A 23,975-nucleotide genomic window follows, 5' to 3' on the forward strand; every position below is an offset into this window, starting at 1 on the left:
AGTACAGTAGAACCCCGATTATCCGACCTAATGTGGACCGGTCCCTTTCCGGATAAGCCAAAATTCCGGATAATTGAAAAACTTCAATGCAAAGAATTGATAATTTTCATATTAACATTTATCGAGTTACATGTACATACGACGCAAATTTTTAAAGGGATTTTCTTTTGTTCATCCGATTTGTGGACCGGTCCTTTTCCGGATAAGCCAAAATTTCGGATAATTCAAAAATTTTAATGCCAAGAATTGATAATTTTCATATTAGGTAACATTTATTGAGTTACATACGACGCTATTTTTTTAAGGGATTCTCTTTCGTTCATCCGATTGATGGATGGCTTCAAGCTTTTTTTCCAAGAAAACAACGTTTATTCTTCGATTTTACTCACGATTTCAATGATACAGGGTGTCTCAGCGAGTTGAAACATTCTATTAGTAACCTTGAAATGGTAAAATAAAAAAAAACTGTACTGGGTGGTTCAAAAGTCTAGAAACGATTTTATTCTGGCGAAACTATCAATTTATTTAACAAATAAATTTATAGGTGTGCAATGGCCATAAAAATGCTATTAAAAAAATAATTGATTATTAATTAATTTTTATACTTACGAGATAAACATAGTAACAATTTTTTTTAATGAAAACCTACCACATTTTTTTTTAGACAACGAACTTGTTACAAGAATTGTTGCTGTGCAAAATTTTTTTCTGTAAGCCTCACACTTTTTTGTTAAAAAAAATGTTTGTCTTACAAGAATTAAAGATTTTTTTTTGAGTAAACTAAGAGGTTTTTTGGAAATAAATTAATAAATGTTTGAAGGTTGTAAAGGAGCGATGCCAAAATAATTTTTATTTTAATTAATTGTTTAAACTTTTGAGATTTTTATACTAATAATTATTTTCTTAAATAAAAACGGTTTCTTGTTTATTGTTTTACAAAGATATGTTCATGCATTTCATAAATGTACAAAAATATTTTTTGAAAAGATTACAATTTATGTTAAAAAAATTATAAACTTTATCTGTTATCAAAACTTTCTTCCACTGTTGATGCTATGTAATAGTAATTCCATCACTTATTCATTGATTTATCCAAAGATTGTAAAAGTCGTTATAAATACTGAAATTTTAATTATTTTATAGTAAAAATAAAAATAATAATAATACTAATTATTTTTTTTAATGTTTAACGTTAAATACCTTTTTAGTTATGGATTTAAACACCTAAAAGTAAATAATTTTGGAAAAACAATAAATAGGGTGTTCCATTTAATTTTTTTAAGTTATTGAAATTTTAACAAACGTTTTCATTTTTTTATCTTTGCAAATGCAACACACTAAAAAATAAATGTTACAGCCTGAGACCTTGTACCTTCTTCTTTGAGGTAGTAAAAAAATATTTCTAGATGTCTTAGTTTTTGTGTATTTTTTTTTTTTTTAAAGTGCACGTTTTCGTCAAAAAACCGTCTTATTTTTAAAACTAAGCAAAATCGACCAATAAAAGTTTAGCTTAAAAACATTGTTACAAAAGTCTACATCCAAGAACGCTAAGAAACATATGGTTTTTCATTTAAAAAAACACAAGTTTGTATTGTAACTTATTTTTGAGACACGCTGTATAGTTGAAAATAATTTTAGGCGATGGACTAGATTAGTATCTATCAATGTCCTATACAATTTATACAAATTCTTTTTAAATTGTCCCATTTAAAGGTCACTAATGGACTTTTTCAATTTGGTGGGACACCTTGTATGTCTTTTACGTACGTTGACAGACTACTCACAATACTCCAAGCACGAAGAAAAAATAGATTTTTATCACTTCTAAGAATATCAACAAAAGAGGTAAGGCCAATTCCGGATTAAAGGGAGTTTGAAAAAAAATTGTTCCGAGCTCTACTGTATTTGTAAAGTGAAACCGGCGCTGATTATTATGAAACACTGTGAATATGTACAGTAATCTAACACAACCCTTCACTCTCTCACACAACATTATTGTAAGCTGCCATTCATCTCATAATATGATTAAATACAGAATACAAAGAAGAGAATTATCTGATTTTTCTGTTACGTATTTAAAAGTAATTGTAGAAATAAAGTTACAGATACATGAATATACAAATTTTGAGTTGATACCAATTTCTTATTTTTTCTTTAAGTTTCCGGGTTGTGATCATTTCTAAATTTTAATGAACAAAAAATAATAATTACATTTTTGTTTATAGTGTTTTAAATGTTTTATGCTCATGATTTGTTGTTTGTATAATTGCGTTTTTTAAGTAGGTATACATAAGTAAAGTATACAGTGTGAGTCATAATTAGGTGTAAAAAATTATAACTAAAGCTTCTAAGTTCTAAGGATAGCACTTTGAAGATTTCCTATAGTGATCTATTGTTTTTATTCGTTATTGTAAGTTTTGTGTTTATTATAATGTATTTTCAAATTAATCAAATAATTAGTTTCCAATTTAGGTATAGAAATAAAAATGTTTTTATTAATTTTCTGTATCTTTTTAAGAAAGCATTTTGGTTCCAAGATGTATTAAAATAATTGCTTTGTTTTAGTTTGAAGAAGCTTAGGTACAAATTTTGACAGTTAATTATGTCTCACATTGTATATGTAGAATAGAGAGTAGTACAGTATAAACAAATTGTATTGCCATTCTAGTTTAGCGCCAGTTGTATGTTTTTTTTCTATGTGAACTGCTTTTTTTAAATAATTCGGATTGTTTCTTAATTCATTAAAAAAAATTGAAGATGGTATTTTACATGTTTTATGCTCATTTAAGTTATTATTTTTTCAATTGTATTTTGCACCGAAATCCAAAAATATATTAACAAAATAAATATAATTTAAATAAATATAAATTTAATGTAAAGTAAGTTGTTTAAAAATTCCCAAATGGGTAACACATTTTTTATAGTAATATGATATGAAATGATAACAAAAAGTTTGTTTATCAATTTTCCAGAGATATATTTGACTTTTTAAAGACTAAATGATGAAATAAATAGAAGGTGAATGGTATTTTTTTGGTAATAATATAAAACATCCGACAATAAAAAGACAATGAAGATGCACAATTCATTAATTTTTATATTACAAGAAAAACTATCTACATTTGTTATATATCTTTTTAAACGATGAATTTCACCCATTTTCTCGAAGGACATTAGGTTAAATTGAAAGGATTGAAGGTGGTAACTAAATTGCTTCTCCAGTTGCAAAAAAATTATAATTCAATTTATAGTTTTTAACTACTTGTATAAACATTAGCTAAATTGAGAACAAAATGTTTATAGAAGCTAAGAGCAAATTTTTGAAATAAATAAAAACATTACACCGAAAACTTAACTTTTTAAAGGATTTAAATCAAAAATAAACTCGAAGAAATTGAATTTTGCGTTTTCGATATTGAAATCACTCGTGGATTTAATATAGATATAAAATTGCGAAAACCCAATCTCTTTCTGTTTACTTTGACTGATTTTATTGTGTTTACCACATTTTAATTTTAATTGAAGAAGATTTTTCTATTTTTTACTAATTTTATGAACAATTTTGTTCAATTATTGTATCAGAAATTTTTCTCATCATGTACCTACGATTTTAACTTTTGGAATATGAGGGAAAAGTGTAAAAGAATGAAAACAACATTTCTTTCAACTCTTAATAACAACAATAATAACAAGATTGCGCCACCAAAGAACAAGCACAATTGTATAGCGTATAAAATAAATAAATAGGTAGGTATTTCTTGAGTAATCATTGTGAAGACTTGTTTTGTGGAGAAATAAGATGAACTTTACTTTATGATTGAGAAGATACGTTTAATGTTATTACATCACCAATACAATACGAATACAATACAGTTTATCAAATATATCGAAATTGGTCAATTAAGTAAAGACAAATAAATTTTGGTAAAAAATTAACATTACATCATGTAAAATTGAAACACATTTAATATTTTTTTATTTATGTCGACATGGCATTTCTTCTTTGGAGTAATCTGCAAATTGGTTGATTCCCATCTTGTAATTGACCAATCCATTTTCGTATTTTTCATTGTGACTTTCTACCATTTGCAAATTTACAACGAAGAGACTTTTTCTATAACTTTCTTCTTCAGCATCGGAGTAGTTTTTGCGAAATTTTGCCTGAAAATATTCAAATATAATGAAAATGCAAGTTTGTACAAACGAAAGTTACTTTAAATTCATTCCATTTTTCTTCAATTACGTCTTCAGTTAATTCTGTTGACATTATGGCTGTGGTGAACTAAAAAAATAATGAATATTTGATATTTTCAAGAAAAAGAAGATAAAATGTTGATAACTTTTGTATTTTTTGTTAAATAAAAATAGCTGATATTTCTAAGAACAAAAATATTAGTTTTTTAAATATTAATTGTGTGAAATGTCCGCAACCAGAAATACACGCTTCTGTTATTTTAGTTGCCTACCTTCACACACAAAAAATTATATACAGTGTGGTTCAAAATAAAATCGACGTACAATAAACGTATTGGCTTTAAAATGCAGTTTTATTTATTAATTTCAGTCAATTGCTTAACTTTTTAAGATACACATAGTCGAATTTTTGTTTAAAATAAAAATTTACCGGCAATCATAACTAAATAGTCAACAATCTTTTATTTTTATTTATCTTTAAACTATAAAAACAAATACAGCAAAGTATTCCCAAAATTTTTCCACTTCCTATGTGAATTCAATTAATTTCAGTAAATAAAAAATAATATGAGATCTTCGATCTTAAGATGTTTTCGATTTGCCACACCTGACTCACAAATTTTATCTATTTTTAGTTTAACTATTTTTATGCATACATTTTTTTTTTCTAAATGTTTTATTACAATTTTGTAAAATTGTGATTTTTTGCCGTTGTGTAAAAAATTAAGAGCAACATGCAAATTGTTTAATTGTTGTAGGAAGCTTTAAAAAGCTGCGCCTTGATTAATTTTGTGCTTTGTGCCCAGGTGGTATTAGAGATTCTCTTACTTGCTCTTAAATCGTTAAATGCACTGTTATGCGTCGCAACGCCTAGCGTCCTTCAGAAAAACTAACTCGATTTGTAATTCCTACTGGAGCACATCATGGAGATAAATCCTATATTTAAACTTTACACTTCTCCCACTCGTATAATTTGCATTTTCGCAATTTCGATCTTATTCTCGCATTAATGTTTTTTTTTCTGTAAAGTTGGTTGCATACCTAAACAAGTGGAAATTATTTATTGCATCACTAATCGATAAATAAACAACATTTGTTGACAATAGCTTTATTTGATTATTTCCATTGTAACAAGTACATAATATATAAAGAATAAAATGCGGTCTACTTTAATTCTGAGGACGAAGAACTCCATGTGTGTAAGGTCTCATTTCCTCAGGAGTTAAATCAGAAAACTGATTAACACCCATGGTATAAGTGACTTGCCCTTGCTCATACTTTTTATTGTGTTCTTCAATCTTCTCTAGATTCTTTGCAAATAGCTGCTTTCTAAAATTTTCTTCATTCGCATCAGCGTATGTTTTCCCATATTTGGACTACAAATGATTAACAATGAGGGCATTGACATAATTCTGTTGCTACTTACTTTAAATTCGTTGAATTTTTGTGAAACTTCAGCGTCTGTAAGCGCGCAGTTAGCGGTGTAGGCAGACATTGCGACAATAAACAACAACAGTAGCTTCATGGTTATGTGGGTGTGTTGTATAAAACTGAAACTGTAGAAATACAGATAACAATATCTATAAAGTATCAAAGTTACGCATACGTGACATTAGCAGATGTTACAAGTTAAAAAAACAAATGAATCATAAGTATCTTTTGATTTCAGATAGAGTAGAATACTCTAGACACACTTTAGATCTGTGGTTTACATAATCTTAGATTTCACTTTTTGGGGACTTACCTGTTAGGTGCTAATGCGGAACAACCAGTGATGATACAAGGCCAGCAATTGTTCGTTTATATAGTTTTGCAGTGAACATTAAATCGAAATTATCATAAACACGTTGAATAATATTTTTTTAGTGACGATCTGCAAATATTAGATAGAATTTTAAGTCATTGTGGGTTTAAATAACAACACCTAAATGTGCTTAACCTAATGGATTACGCTAGTACTTATGCATTTGTGTACATTTTTTGTATAATTAGAAACATCCTATTTGCAGATTAGAAAAAATTTATAAATATGGAAATTTTGCTTTTAGAGAAATTATGCAAACAATAAAATTCTCCCATTTAAAAACTTGTTTTTTAGAAATAATGAGATAAAAACATGAAATTAAGTTTAACAATAAAAAGATAAATAAAAAGAATCTTCTGACATTTTTATGGAATAATACGAGTGTAGGCACAATGTGCAAGGTGGAAAATGAAAAACAGTAACTTTAAATTTAAAGTAATGTTTTATTTAAATTTGTGGACAAAAAATTGTGACGAAAAGAGATTATCTATTATGATACGTATAAACGCTACAAGTGCGATTTTATAAGACAACATAACGGCAAGACGATCTTTCATGTTTTTTTTTATTCATTATTTTTGTGCCTCTGACAAAGCTCAGTGCCCCCGAAAGTCACACCGAAGAGGTGGCAAGTATCTCGTGCAAGCTTCTGCATGGAAGCGTTGTGGCATCACCACGGTGTTAAGCGGCCCCCAGACCCAGCTTCAGCCCTCTAAAGAGAGCCCAGCCGCGAGAAGCCGAGCCCGTTGAGCCCTCCTTTTCTGTGAGATTTAGGGTCCCATTTATGGTGGTTCCAGTGTCTCACGACTGCAGACAAACCCCGGGGTGATTCCGGGCTGTTCTTTGATTCCCTTTGTACCCAAGAACCCACACGCTGAGCCCTCGAGTCCCAAGGTACTGGGCCCCTTCACCACGACGAGGTGCCAGACGAAGACGGGGTTTCATGGGGCGTTAGCCACTAAAGCGTGTTACCTTTAATTGAGTAATTAAAGCCTAATCTCATATTGGGCCCCAAAACCTCACAGAGCAAAACTTTATCACAAAAATGTCGATTATGTGCATAGAACAAAAAGAGAGATTGTGTGGGAAATATGTTTTATTAGCCCGGAAGTTGTTTCCAAAAGTATTTAGAGAAATAATATTTTTGTGATGCTCATTATATAAACTGACATATGACATATAACTGACACGTGACACATTCTTGTCAGTTCCTCATAATTTAATGCCATCTGTTATATTTGAAGTAAAGTTGACATACCATGTTATAGGTTTCTTGCTAGCTTGTTTATACTTAGGTTTAGAAATCACAGATGGCTCTACCTACCAATAACTTTATAACAAAAGTGGTCATTTTTAGATATTTCAAGTCTGATTAAAATCGCCTTTTTGATCATTTTTAGCAAAAGGCCTATGAGCCTCCGTCAGAGGTAAAGTGTATTGGAAGATTTCTGCAAATTTTTGAGTTCGGCTGTCATCGCTGACACAGCGCGCGACAGCAACTTCGGCTGCGGATGAGTCAAATCAGCAACTGTCTGGTGTTTTGAAATGACGTTTTCTGCGTGTTTTACGATTGTAGATCGTGTAATTCGTTGTTGGATGTAATTTGAGGGAATTAAGGGTGTATTCGATGCAAAATTTGGAGTTGTTATGTCGATTTGAGTGTGCTGATCGAGTTCGGCATGAATGAACCACCCTCCAGACTAGTGCGTAAATGGTTCCCGCGCACTGCATGTTGGTAGTAAATTTCTATGGTTCCATGACAGAGCCGCCATGATGGCTTTCTGTATAACACGCTCAACATGCAAAGTTTCAAAGTTGTTTTACTGTATTTGTGACTGAGTGCGTGTAAACAAAAACAATGGGAACAAACTAAGGACCGCGAAGTACCGTTTAGTGTCCGTCTCGGACGGTCCGAGACGCGGGAAGGCCGTTTTCGGGCGCGTTTTATGTTGGCCCTGTCGTGTGTTTTGTGCTGTCAACAAATATGTCCAAGCTTTCGTTCAGGGCGAGGGCCCTGGACGCCAGCAAGCCCATGCCCATATACATGGCGGAGGAGCTCCCGGACCTCCCGGACTACTCGGCGATCAACCGAGCGGTCCCCCAAATGCCCTCAGGCATGGAAAAAGAGGAGGAATGCGTAAGTTTGCCTGGACTGCGGCCAGGCGGTTACCCACCATCTTGCCGCCATATTGCCTCGCGGTCGAGCTCCCATGCGCGCCCGGCAAAACAACATTTCAAAACAATTTTACACCAAAACAACGCTTTTTTCACACGCGAACCCCACAATTTCCACCCAATTCGGCCCTTTGGCCCCTTTGCCGCCCCCAACTCGAGCTGTCATTGCCGTTTTTGCATCCTCATACGCATCAATTGTATCCCTTTTTCTGAGGCGCGTTAATCGTATTTGGGGCCCTTTCAGGAGCACCATCTGCAAAGGGCGATATGTGCGGGGCTCATCATTCCCACACCGGAAGTTTCGGACATGCCAGACAAGGAATTCTACGACAAGGTTTATCCCGCCAACTATAAACAGCCCCGGCAGCTCATCCACATGCAACGTAAGGCCCCCACACACAACACAATTTACACATTTTTTTAATACTTGGCCAAAGCGCTCCAAAAAACATAAATGCTTATTATTGATGTTTATAAAATGTGTTTATTTAAATTTGTCGTCGTAGTTGGCGATGATATGAGTGTGTTGTGAACGGACCACAATTTTTAATACGCCCGGAGAGATCTCAAATGTCAGATTAATAATTTTCAATACGATGGTTCGTTCACAATCGAATTTTCATGGATAGATTTGACTCCAAATTTAAAAAAACACTTGTTATACAGGGTGCGCCAGAACTGGCGTCCCAGAGAAATATTTCAAGTAAGATAAGATACCAGGAGCATGGAAATAATGTTACAAAATTCTAACTGTCAAAAAATTTTGACGTTTATTTTTTGACATTTGACATTTTTTGTCTATTTAATCATACTGATGATCTTGTATGTTTTTTTTACAATTATTAATAAAGGTACAAATATTTGCCAATAAAAGCCACAAATAATATTAAACAGAGAGAAACAGCTTCCTTGTTTCCTCTTTTAATAGCCTATAGCAAAAAAAATTGGAAAAATATTTTTCCAACTGAAATACATAGCCTGTAGCAAAAAAAATTGGAAAATAATTTTTTTCAACAGAAATAAATAGAGCCAAATTGCAAAATTTAACTCTCATAACTTCAAAATTTTTATAGATTATTTTTTAGTTTTTTTTTATGCTCTTACGTTATATGTCATTTTTCTCTGGGGCGCGAGTTCTGGTGCACCCTGTATACATCTTATCAATATAACAAAAAAAATATTAGAAATAATACAAGAATTGTGGAGAATAAAAAAATTAAATAATTGCACGAAATGGTGAAATCGTAATTATCAAAAGAAAAACATTCTAATCATAAGTAAACAACCCCACAATTTACAATTGCACTTGAAATTAAGATAGAAGAATTATGTAATGTAAGTAACAATTTATTAATTGAATGATTCATAAAAATTAGTAAGATATTTTATTCACAATCACTATAGCATTATTATGCCATTTCCTAACCTTTTGGAGGTGGGGAAATTTGTCGTTACATTCCGTGGTCGGGAAATATTTTATAAAGGATTACTAAAGTTACGAGACCATCAATTTGTTTACAAAACAACTATGCCAATGCATCAACTTTGATAGAAAAGCAGATAATTGTGAATCAAATAGTTTTCCATTTTCCACTTCGCATGTAATCTACTGTACTTATATGTAGGTATTTAAAAAATCGATCTTGAAGAATAATTGAATATTTGAGTGTTTTTTCCTTTATTTCCTCTTTATTTTTTTCTTTATTTTCACCTTCCTGTAGTTTATTTATATCTATTTCTAGTGTCAGGTTTTGTAGACAACTTGCGTTGATAAATTTTGTTGCAGCTTAAATAAGACGGCATCATAATTTTTACGTTTTTACAATTTCATCATGTAATAGCGTTTTGTTTTTAATACTTTGCATTTACTGAACTTTTATGTGACATTTTTGTACATATTTTATGATTCCTCACATTACATACATTTTTTAATTTAGGTTTATAAAATTTATCGCTCATGACTGATTCACTCATCATCTTTGCTTTTCATCACAATAAGCTCTAATTGAACACGTGGTTTCAAACGGATTTCTCACATCGTGCTTTTTTGGTTTTTGGTGGAAGCTATACAGTTTACGGTTTTAGTCAGCTTGAAATTTTTTGTCTTTGTTTGCCCCGTAGTTGATAAAATATTCTCAAGTTAAAAGGAATTTTTGATACGATATTTACGAAATTAACTGTAGATTAACATTTTGGAAATATCGTAATCGATACTGAAGGGTACAATAATACTTTTTTATCAAATGTACACACCTTAAAAGTTTATAAGTATTTTTCTTACGTACATTTTAAAAGTAGAAAGGTTAAATCGCATTAAAGCCTTTGTTTGATAAAGAAAACAAGATGTGAAGATTAATTATTAAAGTTTGCCTAGACAATGTAATACATATTTACGGAGTGAGTTATTGTTGATAAAGAAAATGGGAGTTTTATTTAAAATCAACAAGTAATTTTCTTGAAATCTCCACAATTAATTATTCTTTTCATTACACCAATAAAAACAAAAAATAAATACCAAAAAAGTACGACTACTCATCTAATGAAATTTTGTTTTTCAGTTTTAAAACTAATTAATTTTAAACCGTCTTTGAATTTTTTACATTATATTTTTAGATTTGTTTTTCTGGAGAATTAAATGCACAATATTTTATTTAAACGTCAAGAATTTTTGTTCAATAAAAGTAATATACGTTCAGTTAAGTAATAGATATTCATTAAAAATAATAAATGCACAGTGGAAAATAAGGTGTTTATAGAAAAATACCAAGACTGAAAATAAATGTGTTTCCTAAATTTTATGTTATTTTACTAATTTTGATTAAAGTTACCAAACGTTTGTTACTTTTATTGTGCAAAATATATTAATACAGGGTGCGCCAGAACTCGCGCCCCAGAGAAAAATGCCATATAAGGTAAGATACCAGGAACATGGAAAAAATGTTAAAAAAATTTGTCTATAAAAATTTCGAAGTTATGAGGGTTTAAAGTTTGCACTTTGTCTCTATTTATGTCTGTTGCAAGCATAATTTTCCAAGTTTTTTTGCTATAGGCTATTAAAAGAGAAAACATTAAAGCTGTATCCTAAATTGTAACTCTGTTCAATGTTATTTGTGGCTTTTACTAGAAATTTTTTTGTCCAATGTCAAAATTTTTTGACAGATAGAACTTTTTAAACATTTTTTTCATGTTCCTGGTATCTTACTTTGCTTGAAAATTTTCTCTGGGGCGCGAGTTCTGGCGCACCCTGGATACTGATCATTTCTAGTTTTTTACCGTGCAAAAATTAATTAAACACTGATCATTTATTATTTTATACCAAAGAAAATCGAATTGATTACTGAATGCTTTCTTACTACCCTTTGTTTTTTAAACTTATCACACTCGTATAATAAAAGGGAAATGATTAATTTAAAATTTTAATCATTTTGTTGTGTAAAGTTTTTGTAACCTTCATCGAACTTCATTACTTTTTTATGGAAACTTAATTATTTCGATTTGGCGGATTTAAATACAAGAAAATTTATGGAAGATTATGATTTGTTTTTATTAAGTCAGAATGTTATTAATTTATATTGATTTAAATTTAGATTATGTGTTTCTATGTGTTATTTTTTTCCTCCCAATGGGAAATTAAGTAGTAACGCTTTTATTATTTTATTCCCTTGGGAATAAAATAATTCAAATACCGATTTTTACTCTTAATAAAATTGCAATGGAATGAACTAAATTATTTGACATTATTTGACAAATTTATCATTTTCTTATGTTATTTATTATTAATTTGGTCTGGAGGAAAGTTTTGTATGTGTCACTGGAATGAAGATCGTTAATCCGTCGAATAAAAATTACCGGCTTCGTTTAAGAGTCCGGGAAGTGAGGTATTACGGTATCAGCGCCGTAAGTACGTAAGAGTCTGGTAATTGTGCTATTACGGTATTAGAGCCAAGAAGTGTAGCCAAGCAACACTTACCGGATTCAAATGTCAAATTTCAAAAATAGCAAATTTTCTTGAAACAGTATGAAATAAAATACGTTATGATATGCATCCGGCAAGCCTCTTATTACATACTTATTTCTCTCATCTCACTCATACTGTAGTATTTGACTTAACGGACTTAAACGCAAATTACTAGATTTTGTTTAGATTTTGTAAAAAATAATTGATTCGAAAAACGTAAAAAAAATGAAAGTGACGTTTTTGAATTACCAGTATGAATATTTTAACGAGGCGAAGGCGAGTGAGATAAAAACGGACATACGACAAACGAACATTAGTCATTTTATTGTGGTTTATTTATTTATTATTTTTTATTAGCCTTCACGATGGAACAAGACATCCCCGACTACGACATGGACTCGGAAGACGAACGTTGGTTGCAATCGCAGGCGCAGAGGTTGGATCTGACTCCTCTGAAATTCGAGGAGATGATGGACCGTTTGGAGAAGAGCAGCGGTCAGACCGTGGTGAACCTGAACGAGGCCAAAGCTCTATTGAAGGAGGATGACGATCTCATAATCGCAGTATTCGATTATTGGTTAAACAAACGCCTAAACACCCAACATCCTCTAATTCTAACCGTGAAAACGGAACAGAGAGCCGGCGCCGCCCCCAACAACCCGTACCTGGCGTTCAGACGACGAACGGAAAAGATGCAGACTCGCAAAAACCGCAAAAACGATGAAACGTCTTATGAAAAAATGCTGAAACTTCGTAGGGATCTCCATCGGGCCGTAACGCTACTCGAACTCATCAAAAAGCGAGAAAAGATGAAGCGCGAACACGTCCATCTTACAGTGGAGATATTCGAGAAGAGATTCCATGCGAGAGACTTTAGTGGTGCCATCTATGCGGAAGCGGCGGCGATTAAGACGACGAGACCGGCCTTCACACCGATCTTTCACAATCACTATCCGAACCAGAGTTGGTCAAATAAGGCGATACTCAAAGACGAAGTTATACCCAGAAAAGAGAAAAGACAGTACAAAAAGAGGAAACATAAATCACTGGGGCATACTCGGAGCGGTGGAATCGGATCGGCGGGATTGGATGGGTTGGGGGCGCTGTCTTCCGATGAAGACACCATGCCGCAGCTTTCACCCGAACCGGAAGAGGTCGAAGATGAAGGACAGTTCGCTTTCCGTAGGAATAAGCTGTGTTCTTACCATATGGTAAGTCAATCTATACGTCGGTCAGGTCAGGTCAACATGTTAATGTTGACGAGCAATGAACTCTATTTTCACAATTGTGCAAAATTATATTTAATCGAGTGTTTAATTAATTAATTACACAGCAATCTTAACAAAATTCTTGTAAAATATACGCGCGAGTTCTAGCACAACCTGTATACAGGATGTGTCAGTATTCGCGCCCTAGAGAATAATTTTAAAATTCTATCGGTCAACAAATTTTGATATTTATTTTTTGAAATTTCACATTTTTTATGTCTATTTAATGATACTGGTCATCCTGTATACAGGGTGTCCCCAGCGAGTTGAAAAAGTCCTTTAAATGGAAAATTAAAAAAAATATATAGGACATTGATAGATACTAATCTAGTCCATCGCCTAAAATGATTTTCAACTATACAGCGTGTCTCAAAAATAAGTTACAATACAAACTTATGTTTTTTTTAAATGAAACACGAAATGTTTCTTAGCATTTTTAGATGTAGCCTTTTATACCAATGTTTTTACGCTAAACTTTTATTGGGCGATTTTGCCTAGTTTTAAAAATAAGACGGTTTTTTGACGAAAACATGCACTTTTTAAAAATTTATTGCACAAAAACTAAGACATCTAGAAATATTTTTTTACTACCGTAAAGAAGAAGGTACAAGCTATAAGATTTTAACATTTTTTAGTGTGTTGCATTTGCAAAGATAAAAAAATGAAGGCGTTTGTTGAAAGTTCAATAACTTACAAAATTTAAATGGAACACCCTATTTATTGTTTTTGCATTTAAGAGATTATTAAATGGTCTTTCTAAAATTATTTACTTTTTGGTGTTTATAATCAATAACTAAAAAGATATTTAACGTTATACATTAAAAAAAATAATTACTATTGTTTCAGTAGCCAAAAAGTGTACAGTTGCACAAGTGATGGAAGAAATAACACTTAATAATCACATTTGTATTAAACTGAATCCATTATTCTTTATTTTTACAATAAAATAATTTGAATTTCAGTACTTATAACGACTTTTACCACAGATTAACTAGTTCTACCAGATGGTACTCTTTTCCATTTATGGATGAAAATAAAATCCGCGTCGCCGTTACCTCGGTGGGTCGACTGTGATTGGCTAAACCAGACTATGGCGTATTTACGAATGATTTGGATTAGATTATTTAGTGAGATTGTTGGTACTATTGCATATATTGCCAACCGAATCCCCTAAACCTTTACTACGTGCGTACTATGATAGTAAAATGTGTAACATAACCTTAAAATTGTTTATTATAAAATGTGTTCATAAGTGTTTAATTACACTATTAGAATAACTAAAACGAAATTTGCTGCTTTTAAAATAGCTCCTAGTAAATGGTTAAGGTAAAAGTTGCCTTCATTTAAATTTGATTACAATTTTGTTGGACGAAACTGTTTTCATTGGTAGCCGCTGCTTTTATTTAGATCGTTATACCTACTAAAAATGAATAAATAAGGACCAGGTAAGTTAAAAAGTGATATTAATACTTATCTTTAAGAAAACGCCTAATATCTGAAAATCCATCTTCCTTTTTTTATTCTAAAATTTTTAGAAATAGGTGATATAGAAATGTTAAATAATAATGTACAAAAATTTATCTTTTTTTAATGTTGGAATTACAATTTTTTTAAGTGGGGTTGGTGTGAAGTTAGCCCATTGTAAAGCTTACATGGCTTTATACTTTAAATAAAAAATATATTTTTATAAAATACACGTTAGAAATAACACTGATTCATATTTTCAAAAAATCTTTATTTTTTGAGACATAAAAATATTTTTATCGTTGCAGTAAATGTGACCATTCACTACTTCATTCACTTATAAACTTGTTCAAGGTCAACGAAACCTCACAGCGCGCAGTAATAAGTGTCTAACATATCTGCTGCTTTTACAATCTCTGGCTAAATCAACGGATAAGTGATCAGTGGAATTACTATGGCTGGCATAGTATTAACAATGCCCAGATATTCATAGGCATTGTTGCTCCAATTAATATTGAACGTTAAATATCTTTTCATTTATCAATTCTAGACATTAAAACCTTTATCAATCTATTAGAAGCAAAAATAAAAAACCTGGTGTGAACATCACACGACTTTCCTTATCCAACTTATTTGGAAAACATCCTTAGGACAATAATTTAGTGTTGGAGGAAATCCGAGTAGCAAACCTAACGTTTGCGTTAGTGCCACTTGCCGGATTACACGCGAAGTAGATCATAGTTGCCGCGGGTTCGAGTCTGGGCAATTTTGCCCAGCAATTTTTTTTTTAGTTCGGTACCCATTATTATTTTCATTTAATCACATTCTACTGTTTAATAAGGTATATTTTTTTATATATATATTAATAAATAATAAATAATTTTTATCCCCATGGATTTATTTATTGTATCTCCAAACGTATAATTTTGATTTTTGGTCTTTGCGGCCGAACGGTGCGTCCGATTTTTACCAATTGTTTCGTGCTGCTTCCCCTTCCTACAAGTAACTTACATACCAAATTTCAAGTTTCTAGCTCTTGTCGTACTCGAGATATGCTTTTTTGGTATCTTGAAGCTATAATTCGTCCAGAAAGGTCAAATTTCAGCCGATTGCAATACTTTCCTTATAGGATAAGGAAAGTAAAAATAGGGTTATTTAAATTTTTTTACGATACAACTTATTTTTGGGACATGCTGTATGGTTGAAAATAATTTAATAGTTGCACTATCAATCAAATTTTACCATTTAAAGGTCACTAATGGACTTTTTCAACTCGCTGGGACACCCTGTATGTTTTTTTTATATTTATTTAGTAAAGGTACAAAAAATTTGCCTATACAAGCCACAACATTAGAGTTAGAATTTAGGATACAGCTTCCTTGATTCCTCCTCAAATAGCCTGTAGCAATTATTTCTAATTTAATTTTTTAGCCGTTGCCTACTGAGGGTAATTGGCCGTGGTGTTCGAAAGAAGAAAACGGCTTGGCGGACAAGCGTTTCCGCTTCACTTTGACGTCGCTATCGAATCCTCGACGTTGCATCGGTTTCGCCAGAAGACGCATTGGTCGAGGCGGAAGAGTCATCTTGGACCGTATTGGAACCGACCAGGATGATTTCTGGCGAACGTTGGATTTTACGATCGTCGAGCCGAACGCTGAAAAACAAGAACAACAACAAGAAAACGAAACGAATTTGTCGTCGGACGTTGTAGTTAAAATGGACGCTAGTTTTGTTAATAATAATACGAACGTAAATAATAACTTACGAACTGATATTAAAAGTGAGTATAGTTATGTCAGTAACAGTTTTTCACGGACGAATGTGAATGATGTCGGTGGTGAGAGTGAAAGTGGGAACCAAATCGATGTGAAAAAAGAGGTCGATGAGGATGGAGGAGGACCACAACCGGAAACTTTTGCACACAGCAAAAGCGACGAGGACGAAATGGTTGAAATTTTGCGGTCTGTTCGAAGGGATTGGTGAGTTTTAGTTTTCAAGTGGAATTTTTTTAACACGAAAGTATTTTCGGTATTGCTGTTATGAGATGATTGATCATTTAATGTTTGGTTTGTAATATAAAACTACTTGGGCTACACTCCAAAACTATATTTTATGATATTGTTCAACTTGGTTTCTTCCTGTTTCATAACCATTAAAAGTTATTGATTATGTGACAAAAAATGCAGCCTTCTTGGTGGTTACAAACACAAACAGTTTGTTGATTGATTTGATTGTTATCAATCTTTCTCCGTAATCGAAATGAAAATCAAATAAACGCCATGAGACAGTTTTTATTCCCATTCAATGCATTTTCAAGCATTTGGATTTTTTTCAATATTAACGACACTAATAAATTTTTATTGGATATTTCTCGCCGTTTGAAATTCAAATAAACCTAATAAAAAGATCACTAACCTGTAAACCTGTTCTTTTTTTGTTTAGACGTAAATCTTTAAACTTTTTCACGAAGTATTTACATACTTTAGTAACTACTGTAATTGTTTTACTCGTGACTGAGTTTAAACCTGATTCAATCGATATTGATTTTTTTTAGCGAATTGTTGGCGTTTCATTGTTATGAATTTCCGAAAAGCACACGTGTAAAAATTGCGTTGACGCTAAAATATTGAGCGTAAATTGAAATTGTTCAAATATCGCCAGATATTAAATAATTTTGTATCTAATCCAAATATTTGTAAAATTGAATTTATTTACAATGAAAATGGAATTTTCTGTGAACAACAGAAAAGCAATATAGCGTTTTCACCGAGGTTAAGAGCTGACAATTATTGTAAAGCTGCATTGTCGAGACTTTAAAAGCTAATAACATTTTGTTTGATTTATGACTCAAATTTCACAAATATTTATCATTGTCGTCTACGTAGTGGCATGCCACCACGTATTCAGAAAAGCTGGTAATCGAGATGCTTTCGTAACTAAAGACTTTCATTGAATTGAAAATTGAACATCTATTGATTTTATGTATTAGACTTGGTTACATTTTTAATAAAAACTGCTTGGCGTGTATGAAAGTCTTTGAGAAATTTTAATTATTTGTTATTAACACAATTTTACCACAGTATTCAGCGGTTTCCCAAAGTTTTTCTATACGAGGGTTCAAATTAATTGTTCCTGTCTGTGTGAAAAGTCAAATTAATTAATGATACTCAACCCTAGACTTGAAAATCGTGATCGATCTCCAAATAAATTATCTTGTCACAGCCAATTTTGTCATTCCCGCGTTTATTTATCTTTATTGAAACTCCAATTATCTATGTTCTCAAGTAAAAAGATTTTGTTTACAAATCATGACCCAAAAATGTGCGTAATGATGAAGATAAGAAAGAAATCATACTTGAATTTTTATATCTAAAATGTTCTCAAATTCAGGATAAAACTAATTTATGTTTATGCGTTTATTTCAGGCTGCACTTCCGGCCGAAGACGCCGCCCCCCGACGAGGAGCCGCCATGCAGTTTGCTCCCGTATAGCGAGAGTTATTTCGTTCCCGGTGCCAACATGTCGTTCTCAATCGAGGTCCAGTCGTTGGAAACGCCAAATACCCTTCTGGACACTTCCGCTTTCTTAACCGATCCATTCACGTTTGATAATTTGGACAGTATAGAAGACGTACCGGTAACCGACACGCGGCAATCCAGTGATAAAATCGTGCAAACGGGCATTAACTTAAATGTTAATGTCGGTCTCAATACGCTTACTCCTAGTGTTAACGATAATAGTAGTAGTGTTTTTTCAAATAGTAACGCGAACCTCACTGATAGTATCAAGCTCGAGGATGCGACGTCATCGTCGACGTCAGACGAAAACGACGAAAGGACTATCGGATGTTCGAGGTTTCACGTGTCGGATTTGGGCGCCACGATGAAAAATCAAACGTCCAAAACGCAAACCGTTACGAGTACCTTGACTAGTCCTAAGTTTAATAGTGTCAACGCCGTGTCTAGGAGTACAGCCACTGAAGGGCCGTTGGGCAACACCAACGGACTGCTCTCGCAGTTTGGGCTCGATGGTAAGTTTTCGCTCTGTTTTAGAATATTGAAAATGTCACTTACAGTTTTTTGTCCACTTTGTGTTTTTTCTTGTGCAATTGTTCCATCTAAACCCCACATTAGAAGTATTGAGGGTTCTAACAGTGATATTTATCTAAAATTTTGACTATAGCAATAATCATTTAGATCCTGCTCAATAAAAATATTTTCAAGATGGCAGTACTTCCGGTTACACCGGAAATAGATATCAACTTTGTTATTTTAAACAGAAAGTTATGTTTCTTATTGCGTTTTTGGATTACTCCAGTGATTTTGAGAGAGTTTTTATCAGTCTTTTCTGTACCTAAATTTAACCGTTTTTGAAATATTTAGACTTTTGAATATTTTTTAATTTGCATCTTCCTCTCCAAAAATCGATAACTCTACCATTTTTAATTATTTTGAAATCGTATTTGGGCATATGAAAAAGGATCATTCATAAACGATGTGGTTTGTTTTTGCAAAGTTTTATAGCTACGGTAGGTAAATGTGGGAGATATCTCTTCAACTATTATGATTCACATTCAACTAAGATTATTTAGGTCAATATTTAATTAAATTGGCTGAAAGAGGCAATTTTTTTCTACATTTACCCTATTAAAATTATCCAAAACACATTTGATCCACCTTTTTTTTTACAAAATGTGATTTTGGAATTAATTTTTTCTATTTCGGTTTTAGAATAAGTCTATTCCAGCACCCAAATGACGTCATTTGCGTGCTGGAATAAGTCGTTCGCGGTAATTTAATTTTAGTGACGGACTTTCTTCACAATTCACTTTTAAATGTGAAAATAAGAATAATTTTTATTTTTTACAGCCGCCTAACATTATTCCACACATAAATGTCGCCAACCGTCTCAAAATTCTCTAGAAAAAAAATTTAATTTTCGTTTTTTAATTTATAAAATGATATAAAGCGGCGAAATAGAAAAAATAGTATAAAGCACTTGTTGCAGAAGGTTCTTCAAGCGCTCATTTGTTCCTCAACTCGCCGCTTCGCGGCTCGTTTCGGAATTTCAAATTTGTGCTTGAATAGATAGATACCTTCTGCAACTTGTACTTTAATATACTATTTTTTTGTAGATATACAGGTTGTTCCAGCTAAACCCCACATTAGAACTAACAGTGACATTTATCTAAAATTTTGATTATCGCCATAATCGTTTAAATCCTGCTCAATAAAACAATTTTTAAGATGGCAGCACTTCCGGTTACACCGGAAATGGGTATCAACTTTGTTATTTTAAATAGAAAGTTATGTTTTCTACTGCATTTTTGGATTACTCAAGTGATTTTGAAAGAGTTTTTATCAGTCTTATCTATACCTAAATTTAACCGTTTTTGAAATATTTAGACTTTTTTGAATTTTTTTTATTTGCATCTTCCTCTCTAAAAATCGATAACTCTATCATTTTTTATTATTTTGAAATTGTATTTGGGCATTTGAAAAAGAAAGGTTAGATCTTTTCTTTCGTTGGGGAAATAATTAACAAACCTCCCAAAATTTAAGGTTACGTTTGGGAAACTTCAAATACCCGTAACTCAATTTTTTCAAATGGAAGGCCCCAATTTTTTCTTCACTAAGTGAAAGAGAATTTAATTCTGCATCGATCTGTATCATTCCCTATACCAAATTTAATGATTTCCAGGTTATTTTAACTTTTTTTTTTTACAATGGAAGAAATTTTTCACCTAGTTTGCCATGAAAATATTTCTCTCTAATTTTTTTTTCACAATTGTGTTATTCTTGTAAATACAAATTAAATTTAAATGGAAATTTGAATAACTTTGTATTCTATTTTTTTCTTATTCTATGACAACCTGTACTAAAGTAGCTGTGGCTAATGAATTTCACACAATACCAAAAGAAGTTACTGTAACTTGAAAACTATCAAACATATGTATAGGGAATGGTAATACAGAGATCGAAACAGAACTAAATTCTTCTCCATATAGTGGAAAAAAATGAGGTATTTAGAAAAATTGAGTTAGTGGTATTTGAAGTTTCCTAAACGTAACCTTACATTTTGGCGATTTGTTAATTATTTTTCCAATTATGAATACACCAAAGGAAAGATCTAACCTTTTTCTCTCGTACTCGTTTACCCAAATACGGTTTCAGCGTAATAAAAAATGGTAGAGTTATCGATTTTTGAATAGAAAAATTCAAATCCAATTTGTGATGTTTTCAATCTTTTTGGCTCAATTTTAAGCCGGGGATCAACCTGAATCAAAGTATTTCAACCAAGCTTGAATACGAGTTTTCTTTCAAAATAAAGCAATTTGAGCTATTTTCAATTCAATTTTTCTCGATTTTTATACAGAATTCATTAATTAATGTATTTGATAAAACTAATTTCTTCAATCCCAATTTTAGGCTAAAATAAAGCAATTTGTGATATTTTCAAGCGGTTTGGCTTTATTTTTTTCGAAAACGGTTAAACATAAGGCTAATGAATACTCTCTCAAAATCACTTGAGTAATCCAAAAACGCAATAACAAACATAACTTTCGATTTAAAATAACGAAGTTGATATCCACTTCCGGTGTAACAGGATTATAGCTATAATAAACAAAGTAAGATAAAAATTGTTAGAACTCCCAATAGGGTTTAGCCGAAACAGCCTGTATATTTTTAACTTAATGAACAACAAATATCATTACAGCGAATTCCCTTTGTTTTAAAATGCGTCGTGTTACGTGAGTTGTTTTTGTGTTTCAGGTAGGACAAAAAACAATAAAATATCTTACGCTTACTCAGGCGGAGTTTACCAAACTGTACCACCCATCAATGCTTCCTCTGGCACATTGAGTCTTCACACTTCTGCACACACTCTTACGCTTAATAGTCATAGGTGAGTATTACAAAAAAGGGTTTTTTCTAATTTAATGAGTGTTAATTCGGATTTTTGTATCATTCAGTATTTCCATCGTGGAGAAACTTATTTTTACTTTGTTCCTTTTATCTTTCAAGCTTGAATTACTCTTGGAGTCTTATAGAGGCTTCAGTTTTCGCTGCGTCACGACGTCGGAATGTACTACCCACTATATCGTAAAATAATTATTGTATGCAGAATGAAATTGCAACATTTCAAAATCGTAATTGCTACATAATTTTAATTGCACTCAAGATTGTAGTTGTTTTTTTTTTGTACTAAATGCGTTTTTGTTTGCAGTGCCAACATTTTAGAAATACCGATAACCGACGACACGGAACCCGTCTCGAACAAACTGGTGAATTCTCAATGTACCGAACCAGGCACAGCTACGACTAACAACAAAACGAAAACTATCGTCCGGAAGAACAATCTGGTAATGGAAGTGACGTGATGCTCATCTTCAGGCCTGGGTTTGTCAAAACCGCAGGATGGCTTTTTACTATCAACAAGGTGTTTCATTTTCTGCTGGTTATACGTTTTCAAGATTTGAAATGCCTGTCAGAATATTTACGTTCTCATCATTCAGATTGTACACAAGTATTAATAAGAAGAAAAAAAAAGTCGCAAAGATTATGGGAAAAAAATGAGCAGGTTGTGTTAATTTCGATTTCAATCGTAATCGATGGGATATAATGGTGTTATTTTTCCCTCGATCGATTTCATTCAGTCCCTATCATTATAAGTTGAATTTTAATGGATTTTCAGATTTTTAGATGTGCATAATTGAATACATTTGTTTAAAGTGTAGACAGTCATGCTGGAGTAACATCGTTATATTTCATAGCCTATTGTTCATCTGTCGTGCTGTTTGTATACATTTCGTATGAATGTATTAATTTCAGTGTATACCGCATAATCTCCAGAACTGTTGCATAACATTATAATTTTTTTAAGACGGAACATATTCTAACTTGTATAGTATTATTGTGTTCATTAAGTGATCATAAATTACTCAGTTTTTAGTTGAATAAATTTGTAGAGAAAGCAGGCATTTTCGCAAAATCTTACCAATAAACTAGACTTCTATTTTAAGGAGTTGTTAATTTATTTTCTATTGTAATTATAACCCTAGTGTTAATAATTCATGAGGCTGTTGAACTATTATTAGTAACTTATTACATTTTGTAAATGAAATTTTGTGAAATGTACTTACACCATTAGACCACTGTATTTTAAATCGATTAAATTTTTTAGCCATCATTTCCACATTTTGTGTTCTTAATACATAATTATGTGCAAACGGAAGGAAAAGCAAGTTAACAAATGTAAGAAGTTAGTCTGAGTCTCGTGAACTTCTATCTGTATAAAATGTTGGCACGTTATCAGTTTAAATAGTTAACAATTTGTCAAAAGTGGTGTTACGTCTTTCAATATAAGCTTCTCTGTGTCTATTTAACTATTCAATCCTACATTGGCAGATCGTTAACGGTATAAAACGGTTTTAAAATTAATTTGGAAACAAGTTGTTTATTTCATTGTATGTTTTATAAACAAAACTAAGAAAAAGGCTGTTAGAAAAAATTTGGTATAAATGCTCTCTTAATTTCATAAGTAATTCGGAAATTTTTACTATTTTGAATAACACTTTTGCTCGTTTTTTAAAAACTATTGTAAATAAATACTATTTGTTTGTATATAATTATCAAGACTAGCAGTATTTTTTGTACAAAAGTTTGTCAATTATGTTTTAGGTTTAAGTAATCATAATTTAGGGCAAAGGTATTATTTAAAACAAGTATAAATTTAAAATTAGAATCAATGGTGCAAGCTATTAGATAATAAGTCACATTCCTACTTCTGTATGTCATTGTTTGAATTAACGGTTTAAATGCATCCATGTGATTATCGATTTTTCTTATGACTGTTAATTCATTAATTTATTATAAACGAAAAAAATAATAAAGAGCCGGACATTCAACAATGTAGATCTTGTCTATGTTGTTTTATGTTAAGAAAATCCCAAAAAAATATAATTGCTTCAACATTGATTGTGGCACTTACTACAACTAAAATTTTAGCATTCACACTATAAAAACTAAGGTTTTCTTTTAACGTAATGTGAATGTTTGAATTTTTAGTATGAATAAGTTGTAGAATGTGGTATTTAATTTATAATATACAT

General features: G+C 31.8%; 2 protein-coding genes and 1 long non-coding RNA gene across 4 annotated transcripts; 1 reads left to right on the forward strand and 2 right to left on the reverse strand.

Annotated features, from left to right (window-relative positions):
• Positions 1-3,816: 3,816 nt before the first annotated feature.
• Positions 3,817-5,111, reverse strand: LOC123011422. Its single transcript, XR_006413142.1, has 3 exons — positions 5,023-5,111; positions 4,214-4,282; positions 3,817-4,161 (listed from the first exon to the last, which is right to left on the reverse strand). It is a non-coding gene; the product is annotated as an uncharacterized LOC123011422 (long non-coding RNA).
• A 175-nt stretch (positions 5,112-5,286) lies between these two features.
• On the reverse strand, positions 5,287-6,083 carry LOC123011234 (digestive cysteine proteinase 1-like). 2 transcript variants are annotated; one of them, XM_044408587.1, is made up of 3 exons: positions 5,939-6,083; positions 5,621-5,750; positions 5,287-5,570 (listed from the first exon to the last, which is right to left on the reverse strand). In XM_044408587.1, exons 2-3 carry the CDS (start codon positions 5,717-5,719, stop codon positions 5,364-5,366), a joined length of 306 nt encoding a protein of 101 aa, XP_044264522.1. In that variant the 5' UTR covers positions 5,720-5,750; positions 5,939-6,083; the 3' UTR covers positions 5,287-5,363. The 2 variants fall into 2 exon arrangements, with proteins under 2 accessions (XP_044264522.1, XP_044264523.1); XM_044408588.1 differs by having other exon boundaries at positions 5,621-5,744; positions 5,939-6,056.
• Positions 6,084-7,554: 1,471 nt separating this feature from the next.
• Positions 7,555-23,053, forward strand: LOC123011333 (enhancer of polycomb homolog 1). The gene is made up of 7 exons (XM_044408720.1): positions 7,555-8,135; positions 8,418-8,556; positions 12,489-13,342; positions 16,295-16,842; positions 18,289-18,893; positions 21,637-21,769; positions 22,091-23,053. The coding sequence occupies exons 1-7, from the start codon at positions 7,983-7,985 to the stop codon at positions 22,242-22,244; spliced, it is 2,586 nt and encodes an 861-aa protein (XP_044264655.1). The 5' UTR covers positions 7,555-7,982; the 3' UTR covers positions 22,245-23,053.
• The last annotated feature ends 922 nt before the right edge of the window (positions 23,054-23,975 follow it).

The sequence above is a fragment of the Tribolium madens genome, unplaced genomic scaffold (assembly GCF_015345945.1).
Source record: "Tribolium madens isolate multiple individuals breed KSU strain unplaced genomic scaffold, Tmad_KSU_1.1 Scaffold_91;HRSCAF=231;Tcas5.2_LG7, whole genome shotgun sequence".
Lineage (NCBI taxonomy): Eukaryota > Metazoa > Arthropoda > Insecta > Coleoptera > Tenebrionidae > Tribolium > Tribolium madens.

Coding starts and splice junctions, on each gene's coding strand:
- LOC123011234 (XM_044408587.1), bottom strand. CDS start 5,719: ATGAAGCTACTGTTGTTGTTTATTGTCGCAATGTCTGCCTACACCGCT. Junction 5,571..5,620: donor AAAAATTCAACGAATTTAAA/GTAAGTAGCAAC, acceptor AATCATTTGTAG/TCCAAATATGGGAAAACATA.
- LOC123011333 (XM_044408720.1), top strand. CDS start 7,983: ATGTCCAAGCTTTCGTTCAGGGCGAGGGCCCTGGACGCCAGCAAGCCC. Junction 8,557..12,488: donor GCAGCTCATCCACATGCAAC/GTAAGGCCCCCA, acceptor ATTTTTTATTAG/CCTTCACGATGGAACAAGAC. Junction 16,843..18,288: donor CGGTCTGTTCGAAGGGATTG/GTGAGTTTTAGT, acceptor CGTTTATTTCAG/GCTGCACTTCCGGCCGAAGA.